Genomic DNA, 22,479 nt, shown 5'->3' on the forward strand with positions numbered 1-22,479 from the left:
GCCTGACCTTTAAAGTTGGATCAGAACAGACAGGTGCATGTTTGCTTCCCTCTTTCACTCTATGTTTGTGTATGAACAGTGAGAAGAGCTGGTACTGAGCCCTACAGGCATGAACACTGAAGTTAATGGAGCTGTGAGCACGAGGTAGCTGCTGTTATCAATGGGAGAAAAAAACTACCACAAGTATTTCATTCTCTTCAGAAACACTGTCGACTTAATTGCTGGTCCCAGTCCACAGAAACAGTCATTAGTCTATAAATCCAGCCAGTTGCCAAGGATGCTAAGTGCGACATAAGGCAAGATTAACCATCTATCCTCAGAAGTACCGAACTGAGTTACAGTTGAGTGTGAATGTAAACACTAATATTGACACGGGGAGCTCTTGAAGCTTAACTGTGCACAGGGGAGCTCGAGCCAATCCGGTCGCTCTCGCAAACACACAGAAAACTCTTGCATCACAGAAAAAATCCTACTTTTATGAGTTTGAGGCGTTTGATTGTGAGAGGTGTTCCCACAGCAGCCAGCAGACACTCGTAAAATCATTTACAGGAGTCGTAAGTTTAGAAGTATTGAGGAGGCAACAATGGGGATGATTTTAAAGAGCGAAAAATGAGTCTCAGTGTGTTAAATAATATCCCGACGCTGCTCGTGGTGATGACTGACTGTGTGCTCCGTATCATTTTCATATCGTATCAGTTTCTTTTGGTTGAAAAACAGACAGGGGCGCACCTCAGTGGTGCGTGAGAGCACTCAGATCCCACGGCGGTGTCGACAAGAATCTGGAGCATCCAAATTTAGTCAAAACGAAATCCAGGGTTAATCACCCAGGATGCAACGCAGGCACTCAAACATCTGTTCATTCGCTTCTCAAATACATACAGGGAACAGTGAAATGACTTTCCAATCTCTGGGTGAAGGAACAAATTATTACTTCGTTTCATCAACCAAGCTAAAAATAATATTGGGGTAATGTCCGCAGTGTTTTGACAAAGTCACCACCTATGATTCCTATTTGGCTTCCTTCTCACTACTCATTTGCTTCAGAGAGATTAATTGTGCTACGTAGAAAATCTTAAAAGTGTTTCCTGCTGAACCAAATCCAGTTTCAAAGGTAGGCATGCAGCTGAGCGCACACACACACACACACACACACACACACACACACACACACACACACACACACACACACACACACACACACACACACACACACACACACACACAGAGAGAGAGAGAGCTTCGGCTGGGCTATATTAAGCTAGGCTGTGCAAATGCTGCACATATTAACCCACATCAAATGAAGGTTTATTGCCGGCCAAGTGAGCTTAAGTGGCTCATAAAAAAAATATCAAATATTTGGAATTCAAATCGGCGAAGCGTGGACATGAGATATGGTGATGGCCACACTGCTCTGTAAGCTCAACCCTGCACTCGAAGACACTTGGTTCTGTCTCTGGTTTCTGGTCCGTTTCCGTTCGGATCTCAGCCGCTGTTCCGTGTCGTGAAACAGCTGCATGAAAGTGAAATGCTCCAAAGAAAAGTTTTCCTCCAGCTGTTAAACGGAGTAAAATCTTGGCTGCTAATTGTCGGGGCGGAGGAGGGTTACCTTGAGAACACTCTTCAACCCTCACTTCACATTAAGCCTAACCAATACAGAAAAGTGAGGAGCGAATGAAGCAGACTTCACTCTGGAAGAAAAGAAAAAAACCAAGACAGGCTCCTATGGGAAGATCCGTGCCCATTCATCTTTAATGTATCTCAACTTGTGCTCCGAGGCTCTGAGGACCGACAATGGGGAACAGACGGAACGAAGGAAGAATGGGGAAAGGGAAGGGGAGAAAACAGAGGCACCTTACCAGGGAATAGGAGGATAGTGTGAATGATTGATGAGCAGACAGGGCTGTTGGGTGCATTCGCCAACCAATAAAAATGGACTAATCCATCCTCTTCACTTCCCGGGGATCACATCGCCATCGTCAGCTCGTGGGATTTTTTGGGGTGGGGGACTTTTCAGTCTGTTCACTGACCAGTTTTTCAAAAAGCGAACACGTTGGAGGAGCTGGAGCCAAATGGTTTCCAGCCAACTGGAGTCGCTCCATCCCCTCTCCCTGTTTCCATCTCTCTTTTCCCTTTGCCCCTGCTGTCTGTCTGCCCATCTGTCCTTCTGTCTTTCCGTGTACCTGTCCATCTGACTGTTGTTGGGTTAATTTGCCTGAATCATCTGCCCCCCCCCCCCCCCCACAAAAAAAATCATCTCCTGTGTCATTTCCCCTCTGACCACCCACTCTCACCAGTGTCATTTCCCCATCAAAACCCACCTTCATTCATGCTGCAGCCTGATTACTCGTCTTCCCCTCCAGCAGCTTCCGCGCTCGATTTTGCTAAACACAGAGTGACCCCTGCTGGTGGAGGATATGCTCACAGGCGCTGACATCTCCCTCTTCTCTAGGGGGGGGACATCATCCGTGAAATCAGCCTGGTATCTATGCCTGGTATCGGCTCCACGGTGAAAGACCCTCTGCTCTGTCTCTGGGCCATGTTTGCCCCCTTCAACCCCCCCATCACTTGGGAATCAGCAGCAGTCAGCAGGTGGGGTTCGTCTCCCTGCTCCACAGTGTTTGCCTCCACAGTGTTTTATTACTACGACTGACGAAGGCATTCAAAGTGTTTAGTAACAATCGGTGCTTCCTGTGGAACAACTACTGAACTCACTGTTCCATTGTGAGGTGGTTTAGCTTTTTTAAGTAGTTCAGTATCAAGTTCTCACATTGTTTATACCTCAATAAAACTAGTGGCAAAATAATGTTAAAAACTCAACTAAAAGTAAAAGTAAATCACAATTATGAGCAAATATACATAAAATGCCAAAAAGAAAGTTTTTTTATTTTACCTGTTATTCACATTGGCCGATTCAGAGTGTTTGTATTATTGCATTATACTGTATATTATTATATTGTCGTTATTATTATTAGTAACCTCATGTAGGCAGCATATTGACATTTTCATTCTAAATACTTGATTTTGTGCTGGGTAGTTCAATCTAGGCTATATAACAATGAATAATGATCTTTTCATTTATTTAAATTCAAGTATATAATACTTGAATACTGCAATAAGATATATCATATGAGGTAAATAAAATAACACAATTTCCCACTGGAATGTATTAAAGTAAAGTTTGATGTGAAAATCAAAATTAAACCTATGGCCACTATCTTTATATATTGTGATTATTTATGTTGTATTAACAACGTGAAATGTGAAAGGGTTGTTTCAATCAATCAATCAATCAACTTTATCTGTTGAGCTCTTTTCATACAATCATTTTCATTTACCTGTTTTCCCTTCACAGTTTTCTTTCCTTCTTTGTACATGTTCAATTTGGACCTTGAAGAAATCTGTGTAGAAACACTGGAAATTCAATAAAAAACATTTATAATAAATAATAAATATTGCAAACAACTTTCTACACTGTCCCGAGGTTGGAAAGTTGGTGTATTGATGAAAGCAAACTGTGACTCATTGCAGTGGAAACAGACTTAACAAATAAATCATGATACAACATTTGAGAATGACCTTCGTGTTGTTATTTCTCTCATAGCTCACAGACAATATATCAACAATATAAAGAAATTAGGTCATTAATATCTTTTTGAACTGTTGTCTGAGGTGGATTATATTTAGCCCATGTTCATCCACATTAATTTCCCTTCCTGGCGTAGGTCAGTGTGTGGTTCGAACAAATGTGTTTGGGTCTGCCGACGTACATTTCAATTCTCAGCAGATTCACGTCCGCTACTGAAACCACAAGTGACTCATCCAGTCTGAGCTCCAGAATCTCCTCCAGAAAAGAAAGTTAATATCATTGTATTTATCTGTCGTTGCTCTTAGAAGTCAAAACAGAGAGAAAGTGAATCATCTTAAATTTTACCTAAGACGCTTAAGTTATGACACAGCCGGTAGAGAATTCCTTTGAAATGTGGAGCGCAGCGTGCCGCGGCTGTCGACAGTAAATTAAGCGTAATTGGGTTTCGGCGCGGAAAACGTCCCGCGTTTGACTTCAAGTTGAATTTTGCTCAGAAGGGAAGGGAATGAATAAGACATGCAGATGGGAACGTCAATATGAACTACGGGTTGGCTCTTTTGCTTTCATCGTACACGAAAGGCATGGTGACACCGCCGTCTCTCTTCAGGGGGATTCAGTTGGACAAGTGAAATGGATGTATCATCTTGAAATAGGTGATGAGAGAATCGGCTGGTTTGTTTGATGAAATCATGTCGAGCCGTCCTTGTACTGAGGGGGGATTTACTCTGAGACACACGGGGAAAAACGTCACATGAGGATAATTCACTAAAGTGCTGATAACCTTGGAACTAAAACCCCCCCTCAGACGTGAACTGAAGGGCTTTCACGTGGCGACACGTATCCGACTCCCCCAGCAGCCGACCAGGCTCTGCTCAGGCGACGCGTGTGGTCACCAGACGATAGACACGGCCCCCCCCCCCTCACACCTCTCACTTACCTCACATGATTTATTCCAGATTTCATTTGATGAGACTGACCCATCGCCCCACGCCACAGAGAAGACTGAGTTGTAAACGTCGGCCGTGAGAATGTGATTTAAGGAGATCTGAGTGATTAAAAAGTTAATTGTTGAAATGTTGTCGTGGTGGCTTGTTTAATTATGGCGGACGAGGGGATTCATTTGGGGGCTGGACTTGAAAACAGCGGCTGAGTAACCGACACCGGGAGGCTCGTCTGCTTGGATTCAGCTTTATTTACTCTGCAGAAGTCACAGCGATGACCCCTGGGGAAAATAATTAAGGTGGAATCAACATTTCACGCCGTACGTGACGAGCATATCAAGACAATTAAAGCTCTAAAGAAAGGGAAGGGGAAGGAGAAAGTGCTGATAAGCAGCGTTCCGCAGGTTTAAATTGTGAGGTATAACAGACAGTTTGGAGCATTCAGATGCAGCTTATCCCCAGGCTGCCGCTTACACAGGATAATTAGGTCCAACGTTGTAGCTGGGGGAGGAAGCTGCTGGAGTGGGAGTGCACACATTCAATCTTCCTGTACTTTTTACAGTATTGTTAAGTACTTGAGTTATTCCCCAGTCATGTCACAGGGGAACTAACACAAGGCTTTACCTACTTTTTTTTCCACATTTGTCAGGGAAATATTCATTTCCACTGATTTATGTGTCGGATGGTATCGCTCCATTGGCATTAATGTATTCCATCATTCCCACTGTTCTCGAGAAGCCATGAGGAGCCTCTCCGCCTCCTGCAAAGTTTGAACCGGGTCGTGGTAAAGACCCCACAGGTCATTTCTTTTTGCATAAATCCTCCTTTTATGCCACGCCAGTAACACAGCAGTAAAAAGTTAAGTTTATTTTCATGTAAAATCTTGACCCCTAATCAGAAAAGAGCACATTCAACGATCGGTCAACAAGGACAGGCGGCGTCAGTGAAGATACCAGTTTATGTTTCCGTCATTCAGTTGCAAACCTGCAGCACCAACGTTTACGGACGTGCAGCTCTGAACGTAGCGCTTCCAGTTATTTTCTGTTTCATACAGTAGCTGCTGCCTGAATTTGTTTTATAAAATATCTTATGTGTCAGATGTTGGTGCTGGAACAACTGATCATTTTTCATTGTTAATTAAAAGTTTGTGTCCATGTTTAATAGATGAATCATTTACTCCATAAAAAAAATGTCCATAGAGACAAACGTGACGTCTTCAAATGTCTTTTAATTCAACCACATGAAGCAAAGATATTCAGTTTATGATGATATAAAACTGAGCAGAAATTGAGTTTCAGAGAAGCTGGAGCCCGAGAATGTTAACATATTATCTGTTTAAGAAATGACTCAAGATGATTATTCATCCATTTGATCAACTAATCAATGAATTAATCCTGAAGCTCTGTGATATATGTTCTGCTGAAGATTGAGAAGAGACTGTCGGCCATCGACTTTCATGCAGCATTCAAATAATCCCCCCTACGGTTTATTTTGGAAGGTTTTCTCGATGCATAACCGTGTGAGAGGAAGCAGGGCTCCCTCATTTCTCTGCCATCTGCAAATGACGAAACATTGGAACCTGATGATGCCGCTGGCGACCTGCAGGTGAGCACTGCTCAAATAAGTAAGTCCTTGTGAAATTGGTTTGTTTGGACGGGACTGGATTTGCACAAATCAGAAAAGAAAAGAAATGTAGCTGTAAAATTATAATATAAGATAAAGTGATCATTTATTTAACCCCATGGGGAATTTTGTTCATTACAGCAGCCCAGGCACAAACTAATTACAGGTAAAAATAAGGAATAGAATAAAAATAAAATAGATATAAGAACAATGAAACCTTACAATTAGATACTTGAATATAAAGAAAATGTAAGTGTAAATGCATTTCTTATATACATTCGAGTGAAGGTGCAGTGTGCAAAATTTTAAAATCAGTCCAATACCTTTGGAATTGAACATCTGAATTACAGAAATCTATGTTGTTGTTGTTGTTGTTGTTGTTGTTGTTGTTGTTGTTGTTATAGCGGCATGTGTTCCTGCTCTTTGTGTTTATATAAATCGGGTATACGTACAGGGTCACTCAAGCCTGGGGTATAACACATAACACTTTCATCAGCTAATTTGTCCAACTCATTGCTGAAAGCTTTTTAATTTAGAGACTAAAAAATGATAAATCCACATCATGAAAATAAAACTCATCATAAAAATGCCATGTTTCACCAGATATCAACACATACGCATAAACACACACACTCATGTGCACACATTCAACATAATTGCGAAACTAAATGAAGGTGCCCATGGAGAAATATGAAGTATTTCATGTGTGCTGTACTCATTTCACGCCTGATGGAGTCTCACCTTTAACCGGGAGGTGCATGTCTTCGGATGCAGTTTCAGGCGCGGGTATTCTAATAAAAGAATAATGGAAGCATTCTCCCTTTTTAATTGGACATTGTTAGAATGACATATCAATCGTGCAGCAGAGATGCCCTTTCCATGTATACTGTAATTGAAACGTTCCCTATTCCCCCCGTCACTGTCTCCCTATACAGAAGATTGAGGCTGCTTATGTTGGGTAAATCTGCACAGCCTGCGTTGTTGCTTTTTGTCGAGTCTGCTTTACTGAGCATCACATCAACACGGCCATTCAATTTGATGTTTATCCTACTAATATTCATGTGAATTACTCATCAATTCGTCTGGTGTAGATGCATCTTAATGTGAAAACCATCTTTGATTGCTCAATATAAGCTGCTTTCAGACATACAGCCCCTGGAGAGCTGAATGTCCGACTGAGAGCCTCCAGCCTCTTTCTCTGACAGCAGGTCATCCCCCGCAGGACCGACCGTGGGCGAGTGGGTGTGTCAATGAGGTTTCTAACACGCAACCGAACAAATGAAAAAAATCTGGAATAGAAATACCTCAGGATGAAAAAGATAAACCAAGAAAGACCCTGACGACGATGTCAGGAGAGCTTTTGACGATAAGGTGAGACGCCGGTGTCGATAAACAAAAACACGTGATCCCTGCAGCAACATTTATACGTATCATCCTCCGCCTGCTGCACCACCCTCACGTGGACGCTGCAGAGATTTGTGTGTTGTTGTGAATGGGTCTGAGCAGAGAATCTCTCTGCTGCGTTGTACATGTGTGAACGGAAACCTGCAGAGAAAGTCTGGACCCCACTTCTCCAAACCTCAACCAAAACCAGCCATACTGTATATATCAACAATACTCGTGCCTCTATTGTAATATTTGTCTTGTACAATTTTCCCTCACCAAAGCTCTGATTTCCATTAGCATTTTCGCAATCATCCAGAAATTCTATTAACGTTCTTCGAAAATAAATGACAACAAATGATCACCCTATTAAGCCCCGTCGCTAAAACCCAACATAATGTGCACAGTATGGTATTGTAATCATTTTCATTAGAGGGGGAAAAAGGAACGAATTGCTACCTGTGTTTAACTACTCAAAATTCCATTTCAGGTATTCATGGCATGAAGCTGACAAGCGAACTGAAGCCGAGCAAATAAAACCTGGCAGCCGCTGGATGAACGGCTGCATGTTTGGGTCATGATAAGGAAGAATTACACTTTTGCACATCACTGAGGGGAGGAAGACAAAGCCTGGCAGGCGGTTAAAAGTGCTATAAACTGTTGGGAAATAACCCAGTGGAAAAATAAATTAAACAAAATTCTCTCTTGGTGGTTTAAACCTTTTCCACAGTGGGAGATGTAAGTGATTCAAGGCTCATCAAAATCACACAGTATGGCCCCCAAAGCACACATAGTAAAAGGCATGATAGAGGTCCGCAGGGCAGGTGTGGCGCTGTATCAGTCTTCAGAGGGCGTTCCTAATGGAGCCATTACAGAGTCAGCTGTCATCTCCAAAGAACTTCATTAATCACCACAGGAGGGATAACTCCTGCTCATTAAACAGTAAAACCTTCACATCCACAGTCTGGAACATCAAATTCACCACTTCAAACTCTTTGTACAGATTCTCACCAAGCCGTCACCTCGTCCGTCCGTCCATCCGTCTGTCCATCCATCCACACATCCATCCATCTGACATCTTAGATTACATTACATGTTAGGAGAGTAAGTGAGATTGTCATGAGAATGAAGTGAGAGAACTATATAATGATCAGTATTTATACAGTGTCAGAGACTATATATAAAGATGGATGATAGGACAGCTACGAAAAAGAGACGCCGAATTATCTTGGTCACCACCTGGTGGATGGCTGCTTCATATTAAACCAGGAAAAGTTTGTTGATCTCATTGATCTCCAGTGTATATGCAGAAATAAATATTATAGGAAGTCTGGATTCTGATTCCAAAAATTTGCTTTTCCTGTTATGTTGTATTTAGTGATTTTTACTGTAAATTGAAGTAAATCTTTGGTTCTTGAACTATTGATCAGATAAAACAAGACATAAAATAGTCATAAGACAAATACACAAAAGCCAGAAGAGAAGCATAGATGCAGCGAGCGAAGGGGAACAAGGCTACTTGACGTTAGCACAGCCATTTGGCAGCTCGGCTCCAGAGGGCTTGCTCCCATTGGGTTCGAATCAGAAATCTAACAGCTAATGGCAACAGTCGCCCCATGGAAGCGCTACTGACAGCAAACTAATGCCCACACACACAGAGTGGAGCACATGAGCTGTCAACACCCCATCATGACCCTGTGGGTATAAACTGGCAAAGAAGAAAGAAAGAGAATAGAAAGAGGAAGTAGAAACTGATGGCTGCTATCTCTTAAACACACTTTACCACAAAAGGTGAATATTCTTTTTCGGTGTTTGTCATAATAATCAAAATGTTGAGTCACATTTCAAAGTGGAGGAGGGAAGAGGTCAAGAAAAAACAGTGTCAGATCTATAAAAGCATTTATTTAAAGCTGTCACCTGTCGATGTGCAAGAGGAAAATTAAAATAGAAGCCAACAAGACAAACAAGAGATAAAGTCGAGAGGAGTGAACAGAAGATGTTGTGTAAAACTGATCAAAATCTCCTATAGGGGCTGAGCTGTGTTAAGATCTGGATACTGAAATGGTTTTAGAGCACAAGACTCATATTGTTGTCATTTTGACCACTTGTGTCCTTCTTCATTTGGACCCATCTGCAGTTATTATATTTCCTATTTTTTGAATATCTTTAAATTGTCCTCTCATCATAGGTTTGGCAGAAGTTGTCAGTATGAATATCTGTGTTTAGATCAAACAACAACAGTTTTTTAAGTCCCAATTAAATTATGGAAATTCAATCATTATCCTTCAATCACTTCTCAACTTGTGATTCATTTTATAAATGCTTGAATTGCAGGATTACGCAAAAACTATACTGAGCTGATTTCCGTCAAACTTGGTGGGTCTGGACCAAAGAAGAATCCAATAACCTATTACATTTCTGTGTGGATGTGGATTATGGTGCAGATCCAGGATTTTAGATTTATGAGAAAAATTTATGATTTAGTTTATCAGACCACTTCCTCTTTTCTATAGTTTCCCTCCATAAGAACTAGCCGGAGATAGGTGCTCTACTTTGTGCTGTTCTAGCTCCCTGTGTTTTTTAAGGGGTATTGAGACTCTGCAGGGAGATTTCCCAAATGTCCAAGAAAACAAAGTTGGTGAAGTCGAACCACAAACTTTGTGATAGAAACTCATGGAGTTTCTATCACAATGGAGTTTGGAAGAAGCAGGTATTTACCATACCAGGTGGGTCAAAAGAAATAATGCTATTGGCTGCATTGTGGGAAATTTAGGATCTGGTGGAGGGAGAGCACCACTTCCGATGGAATAAATTACTTTTCTATGTAAAGTAAACTCGACAAATAACCATGTATTTTGCTGTTGACGAACAGAAGAAAATAAAAGTTATTAAAAGCCTATATTCAAAAGCAATGTTACAAAAGCCTCCCCGGCCAAACCCTGCAGGCTGTTACGAGATGTGCGTCGAGTAGATTGAAGAAATCGCTGAACAGCAGCGCTTCTCCAGATGAGCAGTATCTCGAGCGTTCAGCTTCACCACCAAGCTGGACCAAGTTTGTCTTATCAGCAGACAGGTTGAACCACAACACCGAGCAGCGTCAGCAAAGAGCAGGAGCCCCGAGGGGATCAGACATCAAAGTAATCAACCACTAAATGTAAGAACAGGGAGAAGCTGTCGCACCAGAAAACTCGTATCGTCTTTACTCGAAGGAAAAGGACAAATCTCTTCAATAATGTTCCAACAAACACCAAGATTTACTCTGCGATAAACACAATTAAAAAACAATCCTGTGATTTCTCATGCTTAGCGTTTTACCGGCTGTAACCTTCCACATTGACGGAGACGACTCCAGAAACTTGGAGCTGAAGAACAGCAGCTCGTTCCAGACGATTCTCAGATCAAACAGGCATCAGCTTAATCCTTATGGAGCTGCAGAGTAGCACACATGGCCCCAACGAGAGACCGTCATGATTCTAAAATTTGATGCAATCATTTTTCAACATTGCTCCACAGCGTGGGGATACACGTGCGACTGAACTACGGCAAACAGGAGCGAAGCATTAGGGCAGAAACTCTTCTCCCTGAGATCCAGGCAGAGATTGCATTAATCACCACAGTTGCCCCTCCTAAGTGAAGACAGAGAGCAACAGCTGGGGGAGAGGAGCTCGGCTTTAAACAGTACAGAGTGCAGGAGGTTCAGCCATCGCTTCTTGTTGTGGATTCTGACATCAGTAGTAATGAACACCTTGGAGCGTTGCCCGCCTGCCCGAGCATGAACTGCTATCACACATGATGCCGGGCAATGGAGGCAGTTATTGTTTGAGTATCTTTGTATGAGCTGGTGCCTGTGGGTCTGTGCGTGTGACCAATGCAGTCTACACTCCTCTGTGCACCTGAACGTCCCTGTGCGTTGCTGCCTTTCACTGTGCAGATGTGAGTAATATGCAGAATAACAGGAAGGCCCAAATGACCTGGTCTGACAGGAGCAATTAATCAGAACGTTGTTGGTGCTCTCGGACGAGACTGGGGCGTCACGCTGAGGTTACACCTGCAAGTGCTGGAGCTGCACTGGGACCCAGAGCACCAGCACACAGTGATCTTTAAATGATCTATGGCTGGCTGGACCGCATTTATTTCAAATAAAGAAGCAATTCATTTCAGAGACTATTCATTTATTCAGTGCAAGTCCTATATTTATTCCCTGTTTGCTCTGTTTTGGTCTCCACCACCTTCTGAGGATGGTGTCTGGATATTCAGCTGCTGAATGTGCACTGAAAATAATGGAGATATATTTCTGCCGGTAGGAAAAACCTGTGGGTATTCGATGAACTGCTGTGTCTAAAAATGCTTCAAAATGAAAAGCTACAAAACAAAAGCAGTAAAGCTGCAGGCTGTGAAACCAAAATAAAAAATAGAATAAAACAATATATTTCTGTGGGAGTGAACCTTTAGCCTTCCACAAGAATATGTCACAATTCCTCATTGTTGGTTATGAATTATCATATCTTAATTTGGCAGTGGGAGTAAATAGGTTTTTAAGGAGGCAAGAGAAACACATTGTTAACAGCTGGTCAGTTGGAAGGCTGGAAAATTACTCTAATTAGGACAATCCAAAAATTAGCATGCATGATATCTGGATAATAAGAAATGCAGTCAGTGTTTCCATCTCAGCAGGTATATTCACAAACAGCAGACTGGAGCCGTCGCTTACATTACAATTCTGTGCTCACATCCTGCTTTGGGAATTCAGTTGTCACTAATCACAGTAAATCAAATTAAACACAGACTAAAAACCCGGGCGCTTTCCATTCTGTTGCTCTTTTGTCCAATCTTCTGTCAATGCTGGAGCCACCTAGCCGGCTTCGACTTCTTTCCTCCACTTCACACACGCTCTCACTCAAACACACACACAACACCAGGAGGTCTTTGCTTGCTGATCTATGTAGGACAAGCAGTGGGGTGTCTGAAGTAATAAATGAACAAGATGAATGTGGGGGATATGTTCATTTGAAAGCTCTTGTCACTGAGGGTTTGTCGTCTGGCTGCACAAAGGGTGGAGCCGTCCTGCCTGATTTGCTTTAGATTCAAACCGTGGCTAAATTGGAAATCGTGAATCACTCTGACACTGTTGGCGCAAGATGGATTACTCCAGTTAAAGGCTGCCTTTTCTTTACTTTGGTCCTTTTTTTAAAGAAATCATACAAAAATTAATTTTTCTGACAGACGGCCGACCTGGGCAGTCAATGAAAGGAACAGCAAAAGGAGGCAAAGGACTGAGGCACTACAAAGCGGGTCTTATCAGCGCCGCACTATCCCGAGCACATCCAGAAAGCTCTCGGCAGCACAATGAGCCTGGCGGAATATTTGATCAACTGTCAGTTTAACAAGGCTTGCCAAACTACACCTGCTGGAGGGAAAAGATATGCCTTTGAGCAGGGCACTGCCTCCCTCAAGATGTTAAGGAAATAAGCGTTTGATGTTAACAATACCCAGTCGCCACTAATCTCATCCAATCTCCAGCACTTGGATTCTCAGCAACGTGCAAACTTTTGCAGGACTGAACAATGGCCGCCTGGAGACCAACATCGCCTTCAAGCATGATCCATCTATAAATTACAAACCAGTACACTCAACTCGCACTACTGTCGACTAAATAGAGCTTTTACAGAATGAATTCAATACTATATAAATGTCCTTCATACCAATGAAACGAGGGATCTTAATTCATGGTGCACTTGGAAAATCTCCCAGACACAGTGAGGCCGAGGATAACACACTAGGACAGAGGTGTAAGTTCATGTGCTCCCTATATCTTTCTGTCTTTGAGGCTGACCTGGACTATGTGTGTGTGCGTGTGTGTGTGAGTGTGTGTGTGTGTGTGTGTGTGTGTGTGTGTGTGTGTGTGTGTGTGTGTGTGTGTGTGTGTGTGTTCACCCCAACTCATCGTTGCCGGCTGCAGCTCATTGCCCTGCAGTAATATCGGGCCTTGCAGACACCTGGGACCAGTGGTGTGGACCCTCAGAGGAGGCAACCGCCTGGCAACTGGCCCTGATTACTTTCTCCACTCTCTGGAACTCAACTCTGTATATGCCATTAACCAGCTCCATGCAGTGTGATCCCAACTCGACCGTGCCATTAACCCTGTACACAAAGGGTTGTTTACAAACGTATACACACACACACACACACACACACACACACACACACACACACACACACACACACACACACACACACACACACACACACACACACACACACACACACACACACACACACACACACACACACTACACGCCACACGCCACACACACACACCAAACACACGCACGACACAGAACTCGTCTTAACCACTAGGCTTCGACCACCAGCATCATGTGAGCAGAGCCTGTGCAGCTGGCTTACATGAAACGAGAGTGACATCTAGTGGCCAACTTGGAGCACGACATGATATGAGTTTAAATGTGTTCTCACTATAGGTGATATTATCTTTCATACACCAACCCAGTTTGGTGGAGCCTTAGGTCCTGTGTGTTTCAACATTGGTCTCACACACCACATTTCAATATGTATTAAATTTATTATCCTAAATTCAAAATGGAACTATTGTTTTTTCTTCTAAATAGATAACAAAATATAAACATGATGTGATGAAATTAAATTAAATTTAAAAAATGATATTTAATATGTATCCAAAACCAACCCCAGTGACAGATACACAGCATATACTGTATGTATTCATATATATGTATTGGTATATGTATTTTACCATAGAAGAAATTGGAGCAAGACGTTTGAAACATGTCATTGAGTTGTGACCTGTCGAAGAGGACAACAACATTAGAGGTAATCAAAGAAATAAACACTTATTAAAATCAATTAGATGTATTTTTAATAGACTGAGTCATTGAGAGACCACATTCATTTGCGTGTGCAACTTTAAAGAGGTTCAGGCTAATTTAAATTTTTAGAGGTACTCATATCTTTAAATTAGAAATCCCAAAGTGTAGAATTACTCTGTTATGAGAAAGAGTCCTAAAGTCAATCATGTTAATCAAACCTAAATGTACATAAACAATATTAACATAAGATACAATATACAAACTGGTCGTTTCAGAGATTTGTGTTATATCTAATATCCTGTTTCATTAACGCGTAATACGAACATAATTTAACTTTTAAGCATGTTTTCATATTCTTTGATACGTCATACATTCAGTGTGTATTTGTTTCATACGTCAACAATAATCAGACTTAATGGAAAAACACACAGTTGCTGAGGAGGCTGTTGGATTGCTCCCTTCTCACCAGGGGGCGGTGTTTCCCAACATATAATTTCCTTTTTCATTTCCTTTTCAAAAAATATATTTAACAGGAGATTCTCTCAGATTAAGGACATAAAAAAGTCACTCGAAAGAAAAAAAACTTTACTCAAAGAAATCCCTATAACTTTCTACTTTTCATACCATCAAATGAATGAAGGGATTTCACGGTTGACAAAGAACGAAACTAATTTAAAAACATTTTACTTCCCCCATTTTACTCTCATATAATTATAAAACATCCCATCACACCTTCCCACCTTTTTTTAAATTTCATTTGTCAATATTTGTTGTACAGTAAATAAATTAAATGTCTATAATGTGAATTTAAATGTGGTAATATTGTTGTTTTAATATTTTTTGAATGACTCAATAACTTTGTGGAGAACGGTGTTAATACACAAGTTACATAATAATAACAAATTTTACTAATGATAATAATTATTAATATTATTATGATGGTTAGGGTTAGGGTACTATTGTATTATTATTATGGTTTAAACTCACAGGTATAATTGTATTTATGTAAGTGCCAACACATTCTGTACTTTTCTTACAGGAACAATTAACACACAAAGCCTGTACAACTGGATTACATTGTTTACAGTGTCTGCTCATTGTAAACACACGTTGTCTCACATGCTGCTCAATGTGACTGAGCCACAAGGAAAAGGAACACAACCTTATCTGACGTATGCAAATGTTTTATGACTCCGCGCGTCTCCGTGTGGAAGAGGCTTTTCAGGAGGGAGGTGCCAAGAAGTCTGAACATTTTCAAAGCTGCTGAACGTCCACACATGAAGAGGACTTCTCAGGGACCTCTGCTCACACGGGGACACCAGGAGAGAAGGGGGACATCAGGAGACACCAGGAGACACCAGCAGGCAAGTCGTCGCCATCTGCAGTGAGATTTGTTGCCGATGAAAGGGAAAAGGAGTCTGTAACCTGATCCCTCCTCACCTACCGGCTACTGCAGACATGTCCTACCTGTCACCTCTGTCAAGAACAGCTGTATTCTTACAGTCGGTTCGTCTGTTGTACCTTTCAAACTGTTAGAATACTGTGTGGTGCGTAAAACTGTGCGTAGAACTGGGGTTAAACTCCACAGCCTTTGTCCCTGTCTCTGTCTTAACACGACAGACTGATTCCACTTTACAGTAAGTGAGACGAACAGGCCTCTTGTACCTGATGGTTGCTTTTGTCTCCTGGTGATCAAATCTTACAGCTAACGTACAATAACCAACTTTGAAACTTCTCTGATGTCGTTTGTTATTATATTATTAATAACAGTAATAGTAATTATGAGTTATGGAGATAGTTACATGGAAAATGGAAGACATCCTATTAGGAAGAATCAAATGTACGAAAATGTTTAGAGTAAGGGAAATGAAAGCAGCAACTACAATTTCGGGTTCCTATAATTTGTGTTTCGTTTATAAAACATCAAAAATCCATCACAGTTCCCGAGTAGATCCCAAGGAAACAGTGTAAGAGGAAGATAAATAGCTACACTGCAGTTTGGCTCAAAATGGCTAACACAGTTAGTCCGTTATTAAAAGGTGATGATTTAGTCAGTTGTGTTATTGATTAACTCTTTGTTGCTCAATTGTTTTCCCTTTTCTGTGATATTTAGACTACTGTACCTTAAATATAATCTTTCAAGAGAAGACTGACTCACATCATTTTGTAAATTCCTGATGAGAAATCCAAAGATACCCAATATATTGGGGAAATAGTGAGATTGGTTCTGTTTGATGGAACGGTTCAGAAAACAAAGATTCTTACAACTTCAAAGAGTTTTCATGAATATATGCGTTTGTATGGAATAAGACGCAGAAAAGAAACAACAGAATGTGAGATATTAAATTTGAGTTAATTCAACATGTATTCCTAATAAGATGTTATTTTTCTTCAGTGAGTTGATGAATATCATCCAGCGGAGGATTTAACACGTCTTCTATGCAGCTGAAAAGAGGCCCAGATGCTCCATATGGATCAGCTACCTCCCCACCAGAGCTCAGCTGCAGGTCTGCTGGAACCAGACAGCGAGGAACTCCAGCTGCGGGTGGACTCCTTCAGGAAGCTGGGTTACTCCTCAGATGAGGTCCGGTCCGCTCTGAGGAAGCTGGGGCTCAGCACAGACACCAACTCGGTGCTCGGGGAGCTGGTCAGGATCAGGACCAGCTCCGCACCCTCCAGTACTGACGGAGATGAGAGAAGAACCAGACTTAAGGACCCTCTGCTGCCTCCCAGCTGGGCCCTTGGATCCAAAATCCAGACACAACTGGGGCACCAGAAGAATACAGAGACAGAATTGAGGCCTATTGTCATTGACGGCAGCAATGTGGCCATGAGGTAATCCTGAGAGCAAGGGTTTCCTCTCTTTTATGGGACCAGTTGATCAGTAACTTAAATCATTATTTGTCCTTTTCGTGGTTGTTATATTTGCTGCTTTGAACTGCAGAGCTGCTGCATACACGTGCACGTGATTTACTGCACCCAGCGACCCAAAGCTCGTGGAGCTGGGGACAGTAAAATACCTGCAAAGTAACATGTTTCAAACTACCTTGGCTAAGTGCCACGTTGTCATTCAACTCTGACCCTTAAACATAAAAACAACATGTATCTTCCTCCTCGGCGGTGATGGAAGATGTTTTCTTTTAAAAGGTGTTCACCACCCTGCCTGTGCATGTTTTTGCAGCTGCTACAATATGCAAATTCTAGAGACACACCTTAAGGTAACCGCCTCACAATAGATAATTAGTGTGATACATGAGTTATGACCTGAGGGAAGTCATTGAGAAGGCTCAGGTTTTAACAGTTTTCGTCTTTTTTTGACAGATCGATTTAGTTAAATTACCTGTATTCATTTATTTGTACTTGTTCCCTCACCTCTGTCTTTTACAGCCACGGCAACAAGGAAGTGTTCTCCTGCCGAGGCATCCAGCTGGCAGTGAATTTTTTCCTGGATAGAGGCCACAGCTCCGTCACTGTGTTTGTTCCCAGTTGGCGAAGGGAGCAGCCCAGACCTGATGCCCCCATCACAGGTAACAATACCAGAATGAATGACCCAGCACACAGATGGTAACAACAAAAACCCTGAAGCAAGCAGAATCAAACACCATCATTTCTACCTAAAGTTTAGCAAAGTCTGGTCCAAACAGAAATAACATTGAACTCTTTTCTTAAACCTCTTTTCCACCAAAATCTTCAGTTTTACGGTTTTAGACAGTTTTATACAGTTTTTTAAATGTGGCTAAACCGTTCAAATAAAGGGGATTGACTCTTTTTCTATTACTAGTACAGGAGTTTGCCACTGGTTAACTTTCTCTCTTGAGGAGGAGAAGAAGGAATGTCTCTGCACCTTACCGGAGAGGAGACACCAGCGTTGTGGAGTTGGGCTTGAGGCCAATCTGCATAGTTGACATTAAGTTAAAAATTAATCAGTTGTTGTTCTGCTTCAATCGAAGGAACAATCAATCGTGTAAGAACAATCGTCATTCTCATTTCATTGACTCAGAAATCGTCCGTTTATTAGAATCAGTTGTTTGACAGTAAAAAGTAAAACCTTGTATATCTGTGTATCTGTAGGTACATGCGTATTCCTCTGTCCACTCAGCAGTCTTCTGATAATGATTCAACGTTGTCCGAGGCTGAACTGCTGAACTTGAGCCAGATGCATGTGGCAACACATCAAGATTACGAAAGAGAGCTGCCCAGTTATGTTCTAACACGAACCCATGATAGCAGCCAGTGTGGGAAACTTGGCTGATATCCTGGGGCTCTTTCCATGAGGGCACAGCATGACGGCATGAAAGTCGTGTGGCAGCAGGACACAATAAAGCGCTCTGCGTGTTTGATGTCTGAGTCACTCATGTTCCTGGGTGTATCTGACAAATCACAGATCACTATCACGTCTTTGTCACGTCATCTGACTTTTATTATGCCTTTTATTCCATCTCAATAAATCTTGTTTTTTCAACCGGGTCAAGCTTTTCTACCCACGGATAATGAAGAAACTGCCGGCCTTTTCAAACTGATGCATCATCACCTCGTGACTCTCAGGATTTAGTAACCGGTGTTCGCCTGGGTGGAGTAATCCAAGGGATCTATTTTCATTTTGTGAACAAGGAAGTAAAAATCAGCCCGCAGTCATTCCAGGGAAAGCCCCATCAGGAAGTACAGCTGTGTTTTTACTCCCACACCTTGTTGAATGGGTTGCTCAGGCTGCAGATAAGTGCTGACAATCATCTACAGTAAGTGGTTGAGTGAAGACAGTCAGCCTGAAACACACAAACACTTATTTACTGAGGTGGCTGAGAAAATGGTGGGTTTCATGTCACCTTCAGGCCTCTTGGATGGTTCCTTTCATTTCATTTTAATTTGCAATAAGCTCTAACAATGCACATATTGTGTTTCCATTCACTCTTGCAGGAAGAGTAATATGATATAATGTACATAGAGGTAGTTCAGGTGATGTAATACCTTCTTTGTGTTCTGGGAATTGATCGCTGGAGCTTTGTCGGATGATTATTCTTTATTTTTTATTTAATTGTGTGGTTTTTGCTACTTGACTGTGCAGTTGAGGATATTGATCAATGTTTGTCATGTTTCATAACAAAGGTATTCAGCTTATTGCAGCTGTGATAACGATACACCACAGTTAAATACAGTGTTAAAGGGTTATGACTCAGATATGATGTTTGTTTTCCCAGATCAACACGTCCTGATGGATCTCGAGAGACGTAAAATAGTTGTCTTCACGCCGTCGAGACGAGTTGGGGGCAAGAGAGTGGTCTGCTATGACGACCGCTTCATCGTGAAGTTGGCGTACGAGTCGGAGGGAGTGATCGTATCCAACGACACCTACCGTGACCTCCAAGGAGAAAGGCCCGAGTGGAAGAAATGCATCGAGGAGAGGCTCCTCATGTTCTCCTTTGTGAATGACAAGTAAGCACCGAGTGTTTCTCTTCCTGAGGCTGTGAGGTCTAATGCAGCTGCACTGAAAAGTACAGCCTCGTCTACCTGATTTCTCATTAGTAAGTTAATTATTTTGTTTTCCTGCAGGTTCATGCCCCCTGATGACCCTCTGGGTCGCCGTGGCCCCAGTCTTAACAACCTGCTGAGGAAGAAGCCTCTGCCGACAGAGACAAAGAGACTCCTCTGTCCTTATGGTGAGATACTATCAGTACATGCATCAAGTCGAGAATCATTTTAGCTGCAACGTAGATGCACACAAATGTGGCTCCTAATTGAAATGACCTTAAGCTTTTTTTGTTTGTGTTCATTTTTGTTTTTCTCAGACAAAAAGTGCACTTATGGCATCAAGTGCAAGTATTACCATCCGGAGCGAGCCAACCGGTCCTACCTCTCTTTGGCTGATGAGCTGAGAGAGAAAGCCCAGATTTCCTCTCCAAAAGAAGAGAAAAATGTCTCATTACCACACAGACAGCTGCAGCCTGAAACAGGAACTGCACATAAAGCAACTTCTCATCCTCGAGACCCGAACACGGAGCTTGTGAGAGACGGGCAAAGCTTCTCATATCCAAGTCTCACCAGTGAAAACAAACTGTTGTACCGGGAGGATCCTATGAAGAGTTTAAACCATTTGCCCCAGAGTCAGAAGGATTGGCCTGGGCTGCACTCGGCGCCCAATCATTACTATACCAACGTCTCCCACGAGTACCTGGATTCAGGCCTGGGCTCTTTCGACAGCCAGTACTCTGATAACCTGCATTCCCACAGCAGCTCCCACAGGCCCAGGTCCCAGCAGCAAAGTGGCCCCTCCTGCAGGTGCTGTCCTCCCACTGGGCCCTCAGCAGCGCACCAGCAACACCACAGGAGCCTGGACTCCCATTGTCAGCCCAGCTACCCTCACATGTTCCCAGCAGGTGCGCCACATCAACACAGCCTCCCCAGCCCGCTCCATTACGGCGGTGCCCCCCAACATCAGCACAGTTACTGGTCAGATCCCTTTCAGGGGCTTCACCAAACCAGCACATCAGGCAGTCTCCCCTCCTCCGTCCCATCGTCACACTCACAAAACTCTTGCTGCTCCTACGAAGGCAACGAGTATCAGTCCTGGGGCCAACAGCAGCCGTCTCCTGCCGCGTTTGACCCTCAGAGGATGGAGCTCCGCAAGAGACTGCACGCCATCTTCAACCCACATCAGGTGGATAAGGTGATGGAAATGTTCCCACATCTGATGAATGCAGAGAAACTGGCTGCAGAGATTCTCAACTCGACTCAGAGAGGAGCATTCTGATGATCGTCCTCTCTGCGCGCCCCCCAGACCTGACATGGTACTTGACCTCAGGTGCATCCTAAATACTTTCTGGTGTTTCTTCAGATGAATGATTAAAGCTGAATGCAAATATGTTTAGTTCTGTGAAATGAAAGTGAAATTTGCCTTAATATTTATAAACATTTATATCAAATATCTCAGTGAGAGCCTCGACCTGCCTGCGGATTTTCTCCGCCTCGCCCAAAGTATAAAGTCAGCAAAGTCTCAGAAGGAGCCGATGTGAGAACACACATCCTCCGCAGAAATGTCAAATGTGACCTTGTAATCCATGATTTGGATAAAAAAAAAGTGCCTCTAGACCAAAAATAGTTATGACTGAGTTTCCTTAGTTTTGATTGTTGATGCATATTGTGTCAAATGTGATTTATTTAAAGTTCTCATGCGACGGGAAATCACTGAATAAAGTATTAGTTATGCTTTTGTCCGGCTGTTGCTCTCCAGAACACTCTGCTGTTTAGTGTTATCTCTGTGAGGTGTGTATTTCCACACACTGTGGCTGATCATTGTGTTGATTCAGTTAATCAAAGGTTCCAGGCTTGCATACAGCGTTGACAGTAAACTGTAATCCAATAAGGAAACTGAGAAAAAGACTTTGATGCCGGTGAAAGGAATTTGTTTAGCGTGTCATCAGCCGTTTCCTGTAAATCAGTTTCATGGAACACTCGTAGAAGGCAGTTGCTGAAACGCGACACACATGTTTAGACTAAAGTCTGATTGAGGATGTGATAAAAAAACAACACAAGTACGGAAATAATGTTCTCTTAATCACGTTCTGTGAAAGTACATTGTGAGATAAACAATCATTCTGTATGTATACAGGAAAAAAACATGTCGCTGTTAATAAACAAATGTGTCAGATATTATGTTTTCCTGGTGGAGTTACTTGTACCAGTTGTTCTAAAGTTTATTTTCCCGTAACAGAGGAACCAAGTGTCGGACTCACTCGTTCTAACATCATGACTTATTGCCTACATTTCCTCCTGAATTTCACAAGAGCACTTCATTTCACTTCTGTTTTTCTAGCTGTGATATAAACATGATTCAATGACTTTACACGCACTATTCCGGTATTAACCAGATTAAGACAACAGTTTAAAACACACAGCATATTCAGATGACATCAACCTGAACGGGATCATACTCAGAATAAGCAATAATCAAACCAAAGCGTGCCGTGTAGTATTCTAATATTAGTCACAGTATGTAGACAGGTATAAGTCTTGCGATCTATTGGAGTTTTCGCCGCATTTTGCAACATCGCACACGCACACACACACACACACACACACACACACACACACACACACACACACACACACA

General features: G+C 42.2%; 1 protein-coding gene across 1 annotated transcript; it reads left to right on the forward strand.

Annotated features, from left to right (window-relative positions):
• The first annotated feature begins 16,699 nt into the window (after positions 1–16,699).
• LOC133014046 (endoribonuclease ZC3H12A) lies at positions 16,700–22,019 on the forward strand. The gene is made up of 5 exons (XM_061081167.1): positions 16,700–17,210; positions 17,763–17,902; positions 19,571–19,805; positions 19,923–20,029; positions 20,159–22,019. Exons 1-5 carry the CDS (start codon positions 16,837–16,839, stop codon positions 21,118–21,120), a joined length of 1,818 nt encoding a protein of 605 aa, XP_060937150.1. The 5' UTR covers positions 16,700–16,836; the 3' UTR covers positions 21,121–22,019.
• The last annotated feature ends 460 nt before the right edge of the window (positions 22,020–22,479 follow it).

Source organism: Limanda limanda, chromosome 11 (assembly GCF_963576545.1).
Source record: "Limanda limanda chromosome 11, fLimLim1.1, whole genome shotgun sequence".
Classification (NCBI taxonomy): domain Eukaryota; kingdom Metazoa; phylum Chordata; class Actinopteri; order Pleuronectiformes; family Pleuronectidae; genus Limanda; species Limanda limanda.

Bases quoted from the DNA above. Each gene is read 5' to 3' on its own strand.
- LOC133014046 (XM_061081167.1), top strand. From the start codon at position 16,837: ATGCTCCATATGGATCAGCTACCTCCCCACCAGAGCTCAGCTGCAGGT. The intron at 19,806-19,922 runs GTAAGCACCGAG...GTTTTCCTGCAG, and splicing joins TTCTCCTTTGTGAATGACAA to GTTCATGCCCCCTGATGACC. The intron at 20,030-20,158 runs GTGAGATACTAT...TGTTTTTCTCAG, and splicing joins GAGACTCCTCTGTCCTTATG to ACAAAAAGTGCACTTATGGC.